General features: G+C 43.5%; 2 protein-coding genes across 2 annotated transcripts in view; one reads left to right on the plus strand and one right to left on the minus strand.

Moving 5' to 3' along the window:
- LOC147652466 (uncharacterized) overlaps nucleotides 1-6,298 on the minus strand; it is a 28,743-nt gene extending 22,445 nt beyond the window's left edge. Inside the window, exon 1 of the mRNA XM_086893530.1 lies at nucleotides 6,206-6,298. Within this exon, the coding sequence (XP_086749656.1) occupies nucleotides 6,206-6,298 (93 nt within the window). The remainder of the gene's footprint in view (nucleotides 1-6,205) is intronic.
- Nucleotides 6,299-11,774: 5,476 nt separating this feature from the next.
- Nucleotides 11,775-13,001, plus strand: LOC147652467 (uncharacterized). The gene is made up of 2 exons (XM_086895433.1): nucleotides 11,775-12,205; nucleotides 12,519-13,001. The coding sequence occupies exons 1-2, from the start codon at nucleotides 11,951-11,953 to the stop codon at nucleotides 12,714-12,716; spliced, it is 453 nt and encodes a 150-aa protein (XP_086751559.1). The 5' UTR covers nucleotides 11,775-11,950; the 3' UTR covers nucleotides 12,717-13,001.
- The last annotated feature ends 519 nt before the right edge of the window (nucleotides 13,002-13,520 follow it).

Consider the following 13,520-nt stretch of genomic DNA (forward strand, 5'->3'; position numbering starts at 1 on the left):
CACCAAATTCCTAAAAAGTCCCTCAAAGTTCCACAAACATCCCACAAAATCTCCCCAGTATCCAACAAAATTCCAGGAAAAATCCCACTAAATTCTCTAAATCTTCTCAAAACACGGCCAAGATCCACAAAAATCCCACCGAATCTCCACAAATTCCCACAGAATACATGAAAAATCCCTGATAATTCGTCAGTTCTCTACAGAATCTCACCAAATTCCAGAAAAGTCCCTCAAAGTTCCACAAACATCCCACAAAATGTCCTCAATATCCAACAAAATCCCAGAAAAATCACACAAAATTCCCTAAATCTTCTCAAAACACGGCCAAAATCCTCAAAAATCCCACCGAATCTCCACAAATTCCCACAGAATACGTGAAAAATCCCTGATAATTTGTCAGTTCTCTACAGAATCTCTCCAAATTCCAGAAAAGTCCCTCGAAGTTCCACAAACATCCCACAAAATCTCCCAATATCCAACAAAATTCCAGGAAAAATCCCACAAAATTCCCTAAATCTTCTCAAAACGCGACCAAATTCTAGAAAAATATCCCACCAAATCTCCACAAATTCTTACAGAATACATGAAAAATCCCTGATAATTCGTCAGTTCTCTACAGAATCTCACCAAATTCCAGAAGAGTCCCTCAAAGTTCCACAAACATCCCACAAAATCTCCCAATATCCAATAAAATTCCAGAAAAAATCCCACAAAATTCCCTAAATCTCCTCAAAACTAGGCCAAAATCCACAAAAATCCCGCCGAATCTCCACAAATTCCCACAGAATACATGAAAAATCCCTGATAATTCGTCAGTTCTCTACAGAATCTCAACAAATTCCAGAAGAGTCCCTCAAAGTTCCATAAACATCCCACAAAATCTCCCCAGTATCCAATAAAATTCCAGGAAAAATCTTCGGAATTTGGTGGGGCTTTTCAGGAATTTTGTGGTATTTTGAAAAGATTTTGGGAATTGTGTGGTGTTTTTTCTTGAATTTTGTGGGAAACTGTGCTGATTTTATGGGGCGTTTCTGGAATTTGGTCGAGTTTTCAGAAGATTTAGGGATTTTTGTGGGATTTTTGTGGGATGTTCTGGGAATTGGTAGAGATTTTGTGGGACATTCCTGTGAATTGGTAGGGTTTTGAAATGATTTAGGGAGTTTTGTGGGACTTCTCTGGAATTTTGTGTGTTTTTTCTGGAATTGTGTGGGATTCTGAGGAGACTTGAAGAATTTTGAGGAATTTTTCTTAGATTTTGTGGAAACTTGTGGAGGTTTTGTGGGATTTTTATGGGATTTTGTGGGATATTGTGGCGATTTAGGGATCTTGAGGGATTTTTCATGTATTTTGTGGGATTTTGTGGAGATTTGGTGGGATATTTTTCTAGAATTTGGTCGTGTTTTGAGAAGATTTAGGGAATTTTGTGGGATTTTTCTTGAATTTTGTGGGATATTGAGGAGATTTTGTGGGATGCTTGTGGAACTTTGAGGGACTTTTCTGGAATTTGGTGAGATTCTGTAGAGAACTGACAAATTATCAGGGATTTTTCATGTATTCTGTGGGAATTTGTGGAGATTTGGTGGGATTTTTGTGGATTTTGGCCGTGTTTTAAGAAGATTTAGGGAATTTTGTGGGACTTTTCTGGGATTTTGTTGGGTATTGAGGAAATTTTGTGGGATGTTTCTGGAATTTGGTGGGGCTTTTCAAGAATTTTGTGGTATTTTGAAAAGATTTAGGGAATTTTGTGGTGTTTTTTCTTGAATTTTGTGGGAAACTGTGCTGATTTTATGGGGCGTTTCTGGAATTTGGCCGAGTTTTCAGAAGATTTAGGGATTTTTGTGGGATTTTTGTGGGATGTTCTGGGAATTGGTGGAGATTTTGTGGGACATTCCTGTGAATTGGTAGGGTTTTGAAATGATTGAGGGAGTTTTGTGGGACTTCTCTGGAATTTGGTGTGTTTTTTCTGGAATTGTGTGGGATTCTGAGGAGACTTGAAGAATTTTGAGGAATTTTTCTTAGATTTTGTGGAAACTTGTGGAGGTTTTGGGTGATTTTTGTGTGATTTTGTGGGATATTGAGGAGATTTAGGGATCTTGAGGGATTTCTCATGTATTTTGTGGGAATTTGTGGAGATTTGGTGGGATATTTTTCTAGAATTTGGTCGTGTTTTGAGAAGATTTAGGGAATTTTGTGGGATTTTTCCTGGAATTTTGTTGGATACTGGGGAGATTTTGTGGGTGTTTTGTGGAACTTTGAGGGACTTTTCTGGAATTTGGTGAGATTCTGTAGAGAACTGACAAATTATCAGGGATTTTTCATGTATTCTGTGGGAATTTGTGGAGATTCGGTGGGATTTTTGAGGATTTTGGCCGTGTTTTGAGAAGATTTAGGGAATTTTGTGTGATTTTTCTGGGATTTTGTTGGATATTGAGGACATTTTGTGGGATGTTTGTGGAACTTTGAGGGACTTTTCTGGAATTTGGTGAGATTCTGTAGAGAACTGACGAATTATCAGGGATTTTTCATGTATTCTGTGGGAATTTGTGGAGATTTGGTGGGATTTTTCTGGAATTTGGTAGAGTTTTGAGAAGATTTAGGGAATTTTATGTTGTTTTTTCTTGAATTTTGTTGGAAACTGTGCTGATTTTATGGGGCGTTTCTGGAATTTGGTCAAGTTTTCAGAAGATTTTGGGAATTGTGTGAGATTTTTCCTGGAATTTTGTTGGATATTAGGGAGATTTTGTGGGAGGCTTGTGGAACTTTGGGGGACTTTTCTGGTATTTGGTGAGATTCTGTAGAGAACTGACGAATTATCAGGGATTTTTCATGTATTCTGTGGGAATTTGTGGAGATTTTGTGGGATTTTTGTGGATTTTGGCCGTGTTTTGAGAAGATTTAGAGAATTTTGTGGGATTTTTCTTGAATTTTGTTCGATATTGAGGAGATTTTGTGGGATGTTTGTGGAACTTTGAGGGACTTTTCTGGAATTTGGAGAGATTGTGTAGAGAACTGACGAATTATCAGGGATTTTTCACGTATTCTGTGGGAATTTGTGGAGATTCGGTGGGATATTTTTCTAGAATTTGGTCGTGTTTTGAGAAGATTTAGAGAGTTTTGTGGGATTTTTCCTGGAATTTTGTTGGATATTGAGGAGATTTTGTGGGATGTTTGTGGAACTTTGAGGGACTTTTCTGGAATTTGGTGAGATTCTGTAGAGAACTGACGAATTATCAGGGATTTTTCATGTATTCTGTGGGAATTTGTGGAGATTTTGTGGGATTTTTGTGGATTTTGGCCGTGTTTTGAGAAGATTTAGAGAATTTTGTGGGATTTTTCTTGAATTTTGTTCGATATTGAGGAGATTTTGTGGGATGTTTGTGGAACTTTGAGGGACTTTTCTGGTATTTGGTGAGATTCTGTAGAGAACTGACGAATTATCAGGGATTTTTCATGTATTCTTTGGGAATTTGTGGAGATTCGGTGGGATATTTTTCTAGAATTTGGTCGTGTTTTGAGAAGATTTAGGGAATTTTGTGGGATTTTTCCTGGAATTTTGTTGGATACTGGGGAGATTTTGTGGGATGTTTGTGGAACTTTGAGGGACTCTTCTGGAATTTGGTGATATTCTGTAGAGAACTGACGAATTATCAGGGATTTGTCATGTATTCTGTGGGAATTTGTGGAGATTCTGTGGGATTTTTGTGGATTTTGGCCGTGTTTTGAGAAGATTTAGGGAATTTTGTGGGATTTTTCTGGGATTTTGTTGGATATTGGGGACATTTTGTGGGATGTTTCTGGAATTTGGTGGGGCTTTTCAAGAATTTTGTGGTATTTTGAAAAGGTTTAGGGAATTTTGTGGTGTTTTTTCTTGAATTTTGTGGGAAACTGTGCTGATTTTATGGGGCGTTTCTGGAATTTGGTCGAGTTTTCAGAAGATTTAGGGATTTTTGTGAGATTTTTGTGGGATGTTCTGGGAATTGGTAGAGATTTTGTGGGACATTCCTGTGAATTGGTAGAGTTTTGAAATGATTTAGGGAGTTTTGTGGGACTTCTCTGGAATTTTGTGGGGTTTATCTGGAATTGTTTGGGATTCTGAGGAGACTTGAAGAATTTTGAGGAATTTGATTTAGATTTTTGTGGGAATTTGTGGAGATTCTGTGGGATTTTTCTGGAATTTGGTGGGCCTTTTCACGAACTTTGTGTGGTTTTGAGGAGACTTGAAGAATTTTGAGGAATTTTTCTTAGATTTTGTGGAAACTTCTGGAGGTTTTGTGGGATTTTTGTGTGATTTTGTGGGATATTGAGGCGATTTAGGGATCTTGAGGGATTTTTCATGTATTTTGTGGGAATTTGTGGAGATTTGGTGGGATATTTTTCTAGAATTTGGTTGTGTTTTGAGAAGATTTAGGGAATTTTGTGGGATTTTTCCTGGAATTTTGTTGGATACTGGGGAGATTTTGTGGGTGTTTTGTGGAACTTTGAGGGACTTTTTAGGAATTTGGTGAGATTCTGTAGAGAACTGCCGAATTATCAGGGATTTTTCATTTATTCTGTGGGAATTTGTGGAGATTCGGTGGGATTTTTCTGGAATTTGGTAGAGTTTTCAGAAGATTTAGGGAATTTTGTGGGACTTTTCTGGGATTTTGTTGGTTATTGAGGACATTTTGTGGGATGTTTCGGGAATTTGGTGGGGCTTTTCAAGAATTTTGTGGTATTTTGAAAAGATTTAGGGAATTTTGTGGTGTTTTTTCTTGAATTTTGTGGGAAACTGTGCTGATTTTATGGGGCGTTTCTGGAATTTGGTCGAGTTTTCAGAAGATTTAGGGATTTTTGTGAAATTTTTGTGGGATGTTCTGGGAATTGGTGGAGATTTTGTGGGACATTCCTGTGAATTGGTAGGGTTTTGAAATGATTTAGGGAGTTTTGTGGGACTTCTCTGGAATTTTGTGGGGTTTTTCTGGAATTGTGTGGGATTCTGAGGAGACTTGAAGAATCTCCATCACTCGGTCAAAAAAAGAACATTTATGTTTGCAGCTTTCAAATAAGTTTCCTTCTTCAAGTGATTTCTTCAGATCTGGCACAAACCCCCTCAATAGAATAAATAATTCTAATTGGCTTCCTAACAGAGGATTTTGCTGGACCTTTCCTAATAAATCCAAGCAGTTTCAGCACAAGATGTGCATGGTCATTTTTCTTTTCTATCCCTTGCTTCATGACTCAACTCTTCACTTTATTGTACTCAGTTTTATAGTTCAGATTTTAAGCTGAAGAAAAATCCTTCTCTCTGAAGAAGATTTTCTCATCAATTGAGCCATATATATTTTTAATAGGGATATCAAACCCAGCCTGATGGAACAAACACCTTGAGACACCTTCTGGACATGAATGTCTCTTTAAAAATATTAAAGCTCTAAGGGTTGAATTCTTTGCAGGTTTAACTGAACTGAAAGAATAAGAGACTTTGCAATGGGATGAAATGATGACTCAGGTCTCTAGGACATAATCAGGTTTATAGGATCTCTCCAGCAGCCCCCGTCCATAGGGCTTTGCACTCCTGTTCTCCCATTTAACAGAGGAAATAGGTACACTTAAAAAGGGTTACCAAAACCCTTTTACCTTTAACCTATTAACAAAAGCTAAACGAGATACTTGGGAAAATCCTAATGCAAAGAAACATTCTGAGTGCGGCATTTTCTTATTGAATAAGCTCTTATTTTCTTAGCCAGATTCCTGTGGTGGAATCTGGCCTTGAACAGAGATTTTTAACACCAATATTGTGGAATGGGACGAGAGGACCTTTGTTTCCAGCTGCCTGTGCTGGTTTCTGTTCACCCTAGACTGACACCAAATAAACACGGTGCTGGGTTTCCATATAAATTATTGTAGTAGAAAGGCACCTGTTATTCCTTCAGAAAGAGCTCCCTACAACAACACAAAATTTCTTCCCAAGCCAAGGGAAGTTTATTTCCCTCTGTAATTTTACTGTGTGTGTGTGTGTGTGCGCTAGGTGGAAATAGAGAACTGTGAAAAGGCTCATTTTAGCAGGGATAACAGCTCACAGAAGTTATTCTGAGGCCTGGGCCGGAATGAATCACATTCCCACGTGTGTGTGCTGCCTGGCAGCAATCAATGCTTCCTCTTAGCAAGGGCACTCCGGGGGATGGAGAAATCAGAGCTGTGAAAAACCCAGCAAATCCTGCCTGACAGCTTCTCCGGGCAAACCGCCCTGCCGGGGCACCAGGAGCACGCTGGGATGTCGGGCCCATTCCACAGGGGCTCCTTTGGGATCCCTGCGCATCCCAAAACCCCATAACCCACTGCCCACCCCGGCCCCCAGTGCACTGACCTGGCTGGGAAGCTGTGAAGCAGGGGAGATGCTGATGGCAGAGGGCTGGGAAGCAGGGGAGATGCTGGGATGGCAGAGCTGGGAAGCAGTGAAAATATTGCAGTTCTGTAATTCAGGAAGAAGCACATGTTCCAAAGGAAATCCATCCAAAGCAGATTATACAGCATAGATTTGTTATCCATTTGAAGTTATTAACTGGAAGACAAAGAAAGATTTCTTTGGTAGCCTCACAGGTTTATCTTCATCATTTATAATAGGACAGTTACTCTGCTTTAAATATAAGTGGTTTCTTTCCCCCAACAGTCTCATCTACCTCCTCACCAAGCTGATAGAGAATAGAGGAGCACAGATCGTGTGAGGAACAGATTTGGAATTACATAAATGGACTTACCATGTGGCTACAGCTGATATTTCCAGCTCTGTGGCCTAAGAGCATCCATCCAATGTCCTGCCAGTCCAGCACTTCCTGATGGTATTTGCAGCCACTGCTTCCACAGAAGTCAGAACAACGCACTTCTCCTTTGAGGTCATCTGGCTGCTCCAAGTGCAACAATGGAGCCACCAAGTTCCAGTTGCAAGGTCAGCATTACAAATTTAAAACCTTCCTGTTACAAAAGGTAAAGGCTCTCCAATCCCGCTGGAAACAAGAGCTTTGAAGAAACCTAACTCTTCCAACTTCAGCTTGCTTCCAACTTGACGGTATCAGCTTTTTAAATAATAAAGGATTGTCTGTAGATTACTGTGGATTAAAATTAGAACTGCAGACCTGACTATTAGTCTCAAGTTTGACGGTGTGAGGAAGGTGATGGTCCTTCTTCTCCATCCCTGGAATCACCATCATGCACTGTCTCGACTATCTCCAAGAGGTATTTTTTTTTTCAACGTGGATAAACAATTTTAGGAAGTTTGGAACAGGGAGAATGGCTGCCTTCCATACAAATCAAACAGGTTCCATTTCCAAGTGATTACAATTGTATCAAAGTCTTCAGACCCAAATAGGTGTAGCCGCTGTGAAATACAGAAGCCCTTATGAAAGGCTCACTCAGAAGGTGTGAATAGAATAAAAAAGAAATTCATTATAAAAAAATGAGGAAGGAAAAAGCCTTCATTCCCTAACACTGCAGAATTCCACCTGAGTAAAATCTCACTCACTTTACAATGAAAGGAAAATATTTGAGTGGTGGTGGCAGGGACAAGGCGAGGATATACGGTGCCAGGGAGGATTCTGCACTTAGAGATGCTGAGTATCCAGCCAAGAGACAGAAATTCAATTGCCAAGGCATTTGAATGAAGTCAATTAAGTCACATCACCTTTTCTATTTCAGTGTTTCCATCTGACAAGAAAGCAAAGGCGGGCAGCAGAAAGCAGGTGAGCTGCTGCACTCAGGGGTAGGGATCAAATGAACTATGCTGGTTCCATATGCACTATGGGAAAAGCAGGCAGAAGAGAGGAAGAGCTCTAAAATTAAGATGGAATTTTAACCTCTTCCTTCTCTGTTGACACTGACTGTAGGCATGTCTAACAGCTTTTCAGACAATTGTGTTTGATTTTGTTCCACAAACCTTACCTAGATCCACATTCATTAGCTGACTCTCTGCTGCCATCAAAATTGAGGGAAGGAACACCTTTTAGCACTGCTTAGAAACAGAGGAGATCAAACTAAACTCTGCAGCTCCAATGAGCGAAGGAATTATGTCCTATCCACCTTCATGAAGCCGCAAAGACCAAAATCTCTTGAGAGCGTGCCATTTCCTTTCAGCCTTGTGCACTGAGCCTTCAGCTCATCACGGATCAAAAGTTGCTGCACTAAATTACAAGAAAAACGACTGCATTCTGTTTAGTTGCAATCCTGGTAGTCATAACAAATCTTGTGTGCATCAGATGGCCTCCAGAAAAATCACATGCAACAGCAACACCATCCTCAGATGCTCTCCCAGTACCTTACCTAATCATTGCTCCGTCACTGGACAAGACTTGTCCCCACCCTTCACACCTACAGCAACAAACCTACAAATCTTCCAAACATTTCTTCAATTCCACACCCCTCCGGAACATTCCCGCTTAAAACCGCACAGCTGCCCACGGGACAAAGGTCCAGTGTTACAAGCTGCTGCTCTCCCTCCACACAAGCCCCTTGCACATCTTGCACTGCTGCTCTGAAACTGCACAATTTGTCAGCAGCACCATTAGACTCAGAATTGGGAAACAATTCCTTCTGCTGGGTTAAGTTGGAAACAGTTCAGGCTACAGGAGTTCTTTATTATTCACCCTCATGGAATGCCCCTGCCCTTCAGAGCTCAAGCACTCCTGTGCAGAGCATCTCATGGAGCCAAAGAGAAAGGACTGCTGTCCCAAAAGAAGAGTCTGGGAGGAACTCCCAGTGTCCTTCATGCCTTGAGAAAGCTAAGGAGCAGTCACTGATGGCCTAAAGGGTACAAATTCAGTTCAGATGACAAATTTTCCAGGGTGATCCCCCTCCTCTTTATCTTCTAACACAACTACAAACAAACCAAATGATAGATTTCACAAGGAATAAGGGATGTTTAAAAGCAAATCTCTAAACTAAGCCTGGCATGCTCACCCAGGAGTTCAACACAGCAAGGCAGGCACTCTGCACTACCTAGTTCATGGCAAGAGATTTCTAAACTCTACCAAATGAAGTGAAGAAATGAAACAGAGAGCAATAGAACCGTATTTTAATTCATTTCAAGGCATGGAATAACACAGAATCTTTTCCATGAAACTAGGGCATTTTTCTCCCTTATCTAGTGCCCAAGTAAGATTAGAAATTGGGAAAAAAACCACTGAAACTGCAAATGCATTTTGCCCCCAGCTAGAAACAAAAGGTAATTATTTGAAAACTAGAAAAAACTCCAAGAGGAAACGTAAAACATTATGGAATATGTATTATTTTTATCACCCAGAATTCCCCATGTTAAAGGCACAGAGAAAACCATCATTCAGAAGTGGGAAAACAGAGGGACTGTACAAGTGAAATGGAGTTCTGACAAATGATGCTGTGTAGAATATGGGTTCCCAAACCAACAGAACAAAGGCACCCCGACAGCAGCAGCCTCAGAGATTGTACATTGCAGCTGAAGCACGGGGGTTTCTGTAGATTCACCTTGTAAACTGGCACACTTACTTGCCAAGGCTGCTGAACTTCTTTCACCTTAAACCACAAAACCTCCCAGTCCTTCCACAGCAATCACTCCATCAAATCAAGGCAGACCAAAACATGTTCTTTGCGCTGTTCACAATAAGATGAAGTTATGTGCCCAAGAGATACCATTTGAAGTCAGAAGGAACAAGCCAGCAGGTGTAGAAAACTGGTATTTGAAGAAGTGACAAAAAGACAGCAAACTGAAGCCCATGCTTAATACAAAACCCCATGATTAATAGAACACAAATGCAGATGGATATGATAAGCTTGCACTGTCGAAGCTAAAATCATTTCTAACAAAAATCACCACATTTCCAAGAATTCAGTACCACTTGTGGTGGCCACTCCTGATCTCTACATAATATGTCAGCAGTTCAATTGGCAAGAATCTCTTTATCTAGATCCAAGCAGGGAAGAAGTCAAGGTCCCAGTGATATGCAATTCTGTAGCTTCATTAGAAACCTTTCATCCTGCAATAGTTGAAATCCAAGCGAGAAAAGAACCTGTTTGGACACCAACTATCCTTAGTAGCAACGTTTTGCAGCACGCAATTTGAAAAGGTTAACCTGCCAGGCAATAATACAGATAAGAAAAATGAAAAGGAGGGCAAGGAGAATCATCTGCTGCTGAAACTGCTCTTCTACAAAAACAAAGTGATATGAAGATTCAGCCCGTGAAGAACACATTCCTCAACCAGGAGAGAAAAACACAATTCTTAAAAATCTCCTCTGTCGTTCTGATTGGGAACGGTGGGAAAGAACGACACGGACTCTCAAGGGAGTCACAACAGGAGAATCTTCTCTACTTTATTACTCTAGGCTTGTCTAATAGACAGATACGTGGAAAGTACAGAAAGGAAACTCTTATTGCTTAGTAAAGTGCTACATCACCATCATTGGTCAGCGGGGCTCACCACCCCCCTGACTTTCTCCTGCAAGGAAAACAAGAGGACAGACAAACAGCACCTGGCAGTTGTTTTCTGTCTCTGAGGATTGTTTTGAAATCCTCCTATGAATTCCCAGGCTAGCTTCTCGGGCAGGACTGATAGGCCATGGGGCCTGCAGTTTCTGCAGCTCTCTGCAGCCTGCTCCAAAGCTAGCATCCATACTCTCCACTACATAAGAAATAGAAAACTGACTACAAATCACGTGTTCACTACTTGTTGCTTGTTCACTACTCAGACATCAGAATTACTACCACAATACTAGAAGAACAATCCAAGAAACATATTCCAGGGATGCATTTTAATTCATTTGCTGCTGCCAGCCGTGCTGTGCTTTGCTTCTATCCATCCACCCTGCTGCAAAAAGGTTCAATTGTGTTTTCACCATCACGTCAGATCAGCTCTTGGACTCACAGCTCACCGCAGACCTCGAAACAGGAGGCAAAGATCTGCACCACTTGGCCTTTCAGAACTTCTCACCCATCTATGACCTTTCTGGGGCCAGCTTCACAAAATGAGGGGGAAGCCATTCCAAAGAACACGACCAAGGAAATCACACAGCACTCGGGATTTGTTCCAGGCATCAAATTTTTAATGGATGATGTGAAGTAACACCGAAGCAATTCCTGTCCACAGAAAAAAAGATTTCAAATGGTTTTGTCTCAAGGACAATCACTGGAGGTTGAAAGTTTCTGGGGCTGAAAGTTACATGAGGTCCTCAACACTGAGCAATCAATATCCCCACAGTCTAAACTGTGAAATTACTACCTGGGCAAGGAGAACATTTTCAGGATTTGCAACTCATCTCAAAGCCTCAGTAGAACTCAACCAGCAGAATTCCCCTGAGATGGCACTGTGCTCTGGAAGCCCTCAAATACTCACTAAAACAGACTTGACTTTCACTAGGACAGCTGCTCATGAAAATCTGGGGTAAAACCTATGGGAAGTGGCCATGTGCACGCATATTCCTTCTTCCCACAGCAGGCACAATCAAATCCTCCTTTGAATGGCCTCCAAGTTGAGCAGCACTCATTGGCACAGCCTCTTCTCCCACAGACAGGCCAGCGAGCAACACGGCAGCGCCAGCCAGGTGGGCAAGGACAAGAGAGAGCAGATGCCAACAAGGCTTGGAAGCTGGGCCAAGGGAGGTTTACGCTGGCCATTGGGAAGAACTTGTGCCCAGCGTGGGCCATCAGATACTGCAATGGCCTGACAGGGGCTGCTGGAGTCATCATTGTGGCACGGGTGCAAGGCAAGCCAGGCCGCAGCGCTCGGGCCCCGCTCTGCTGGCCATGCTTGCCGCCATGGCTCCCAGCTTGGACTCAACATTCTCTCAGGGCTCTCTGCAGCCAGGGTGTTCTGTGCTTCTGTGACATCACAGCCTCTGGGGACGGCACGCTGGCTGGCAACTGTCCCCAGCTGTTGCTGCGCCCCAGTGCCCAGGCACAGCTGCTCGCAGAGAGACGCCCAGAGCCTCGGTGCTGCTGGCAGAGCACTATGGCTGCTCACGGCTCCTCCGCGCTGCTGCAGCTTTACGTGCTGCTGCTCTTGGCTCATCCCCTCGACCCTGTGAGCAAACCTGAGCGCAGCACGGATGCCTCTCCTCTGCTTCTGGAGGATTGTCATCTGGACGAGTCGGACCCTGAGCGCATCCGGTGGGCGGCCAGGACATTCCTGCTCATCGACCTGCTCATCATAGGAATGGCCATGGGATGGTCGCTCGGAAAAAGAATTCAGAGACGCTGGCGAGAGGTGAGGAGGGGGGTGGGGGGTCAGGCAGGCGGGATGGGGCAGACCTTGAGGGCCTCTTGGGCACCCTTTGGCCAATGCCCTGCGGCAGAAGGGGCCTGAGCTCCTGGCTGGGGAATGCGGCCCAGGGGCTGAGCTCCATGGACAGCACCAAGCAGAGGCGGCAGAGCTCTGCCTGCTGCAGCCTCTTCCCCGGGCCAGCCCAGCCCAACTGGGCCCGAGTCTCTGTCTCCCAGGCCAAAGGCAGCCCCACAGGTGCCGGCCCCGCTCTGCCCCTCTGCCTCTTCCATGGGGATCCCTGTGCTTTGCCTTGCAGCGGAATCTCCAGAGCCCTTCGGGCCGTGCGGGGCCCCGCCGCCATCGAAGACAGGGCTGTCCCACGGAGCTGATGCAGCTGCTGATGGACAACCGCGACCTGATGCGGCTGCTCCTTCGCGACAGCCCTCAACCAACCACCAAGATGGCGGCAAAAGAGGGCAGTGACAGGAGACTCCGCACCTCCCCACAGCTCTGACCTCCAGCGTCGCGCTCCAGCTACAGAACCTTACGGGGAACGGGTGACCAGTGCCCAGCCCAGGCACTGCGACGTTCCCCACCTTACAAGTTAGCCACACCCCTGTTGTTGTTCGATTCCCCACCACGTTTCCCCCAAGAAGTTGACCTTTCCCTTAGTGTTCAGTTCTAAACAGTTGAAGCATTGAAGTTTCTTAGCCTTAAGATTCTTACCCCATAGTCTTCTAGTAACGTTGGATTGTAGATTTTAGAAGTAGTCAAGTGAATAAAGTTCACGTTTTCTACACGTTGCTGTGTCATTTTCTTGAGGTTGCACCTGAGACCTGGGGACTCCTTGAGAGATGGCTTTGCATGGCAGCTCCAGACTGCCTGCAATGGAGAGCCCCAGTGCCCCAGCAGGCTTTGCAAGAGCACGGAGGGCAGCGGGAAAGAAGAAGGTGGCCAATATTCACCTGCCTCCACCTTCCAAGGAAGCTTGCAGTCAAACCCTGTCTGCCCTTTAGGGGGGACCCTAAAGGCCCCGGCAGGCATCCCCATGGCCCCAGGACGGGGGGCTTGCAGCACTCTGGGGCACCAGGAAAGGAGCAGGATCATCCCTGGAAAGCTGTCTGGAGACAAATCCAGAGACGTCTCCCCTGGCATCCAGGCAAGGGCTGAATACAGGCAGGCAATTAGATCCACAGGCTGCCTGGGCTATGGCACCAATCAGTCCTGCTTCATAGATTTCGGGGGGCGGGGTTATACATATATATATATATATATATATATACGCATATATGTATATATGTATCTACATCTGTATTTA

This window comes from Cyanistes caeruleus, chromosome 6 (assembly GCF_971803275.1).
Source record: "Cyanistes caeruleus chromosome 6, bCyaCae1.hap1.1, whole genome shotgun sequence".
In the NCBI taxonomy this organism is placed as follows: Eukaryota; Metazoa; Chordata; class Aves; order Passeriformes; family Paridae; genus Cyanistes; species Cyanistes caeruleus.

Coding starts and splice junctions, on each gene's coding strand:
- LOC147652467 (XM_086895433.1), top strand. CDS start 11,951: ATGGCTGCTCACGGCTCCTCCGCGCTGCTGCAGCTTTACGTGCTGCTG. Junction 12,206..12,518: donor TTCAGAGACGCTGGCGAGAG/GTGAGGAGGGGG, acceptor TTTGCCTTGCAG/CGGAATCTCCAGAGCCCTTC.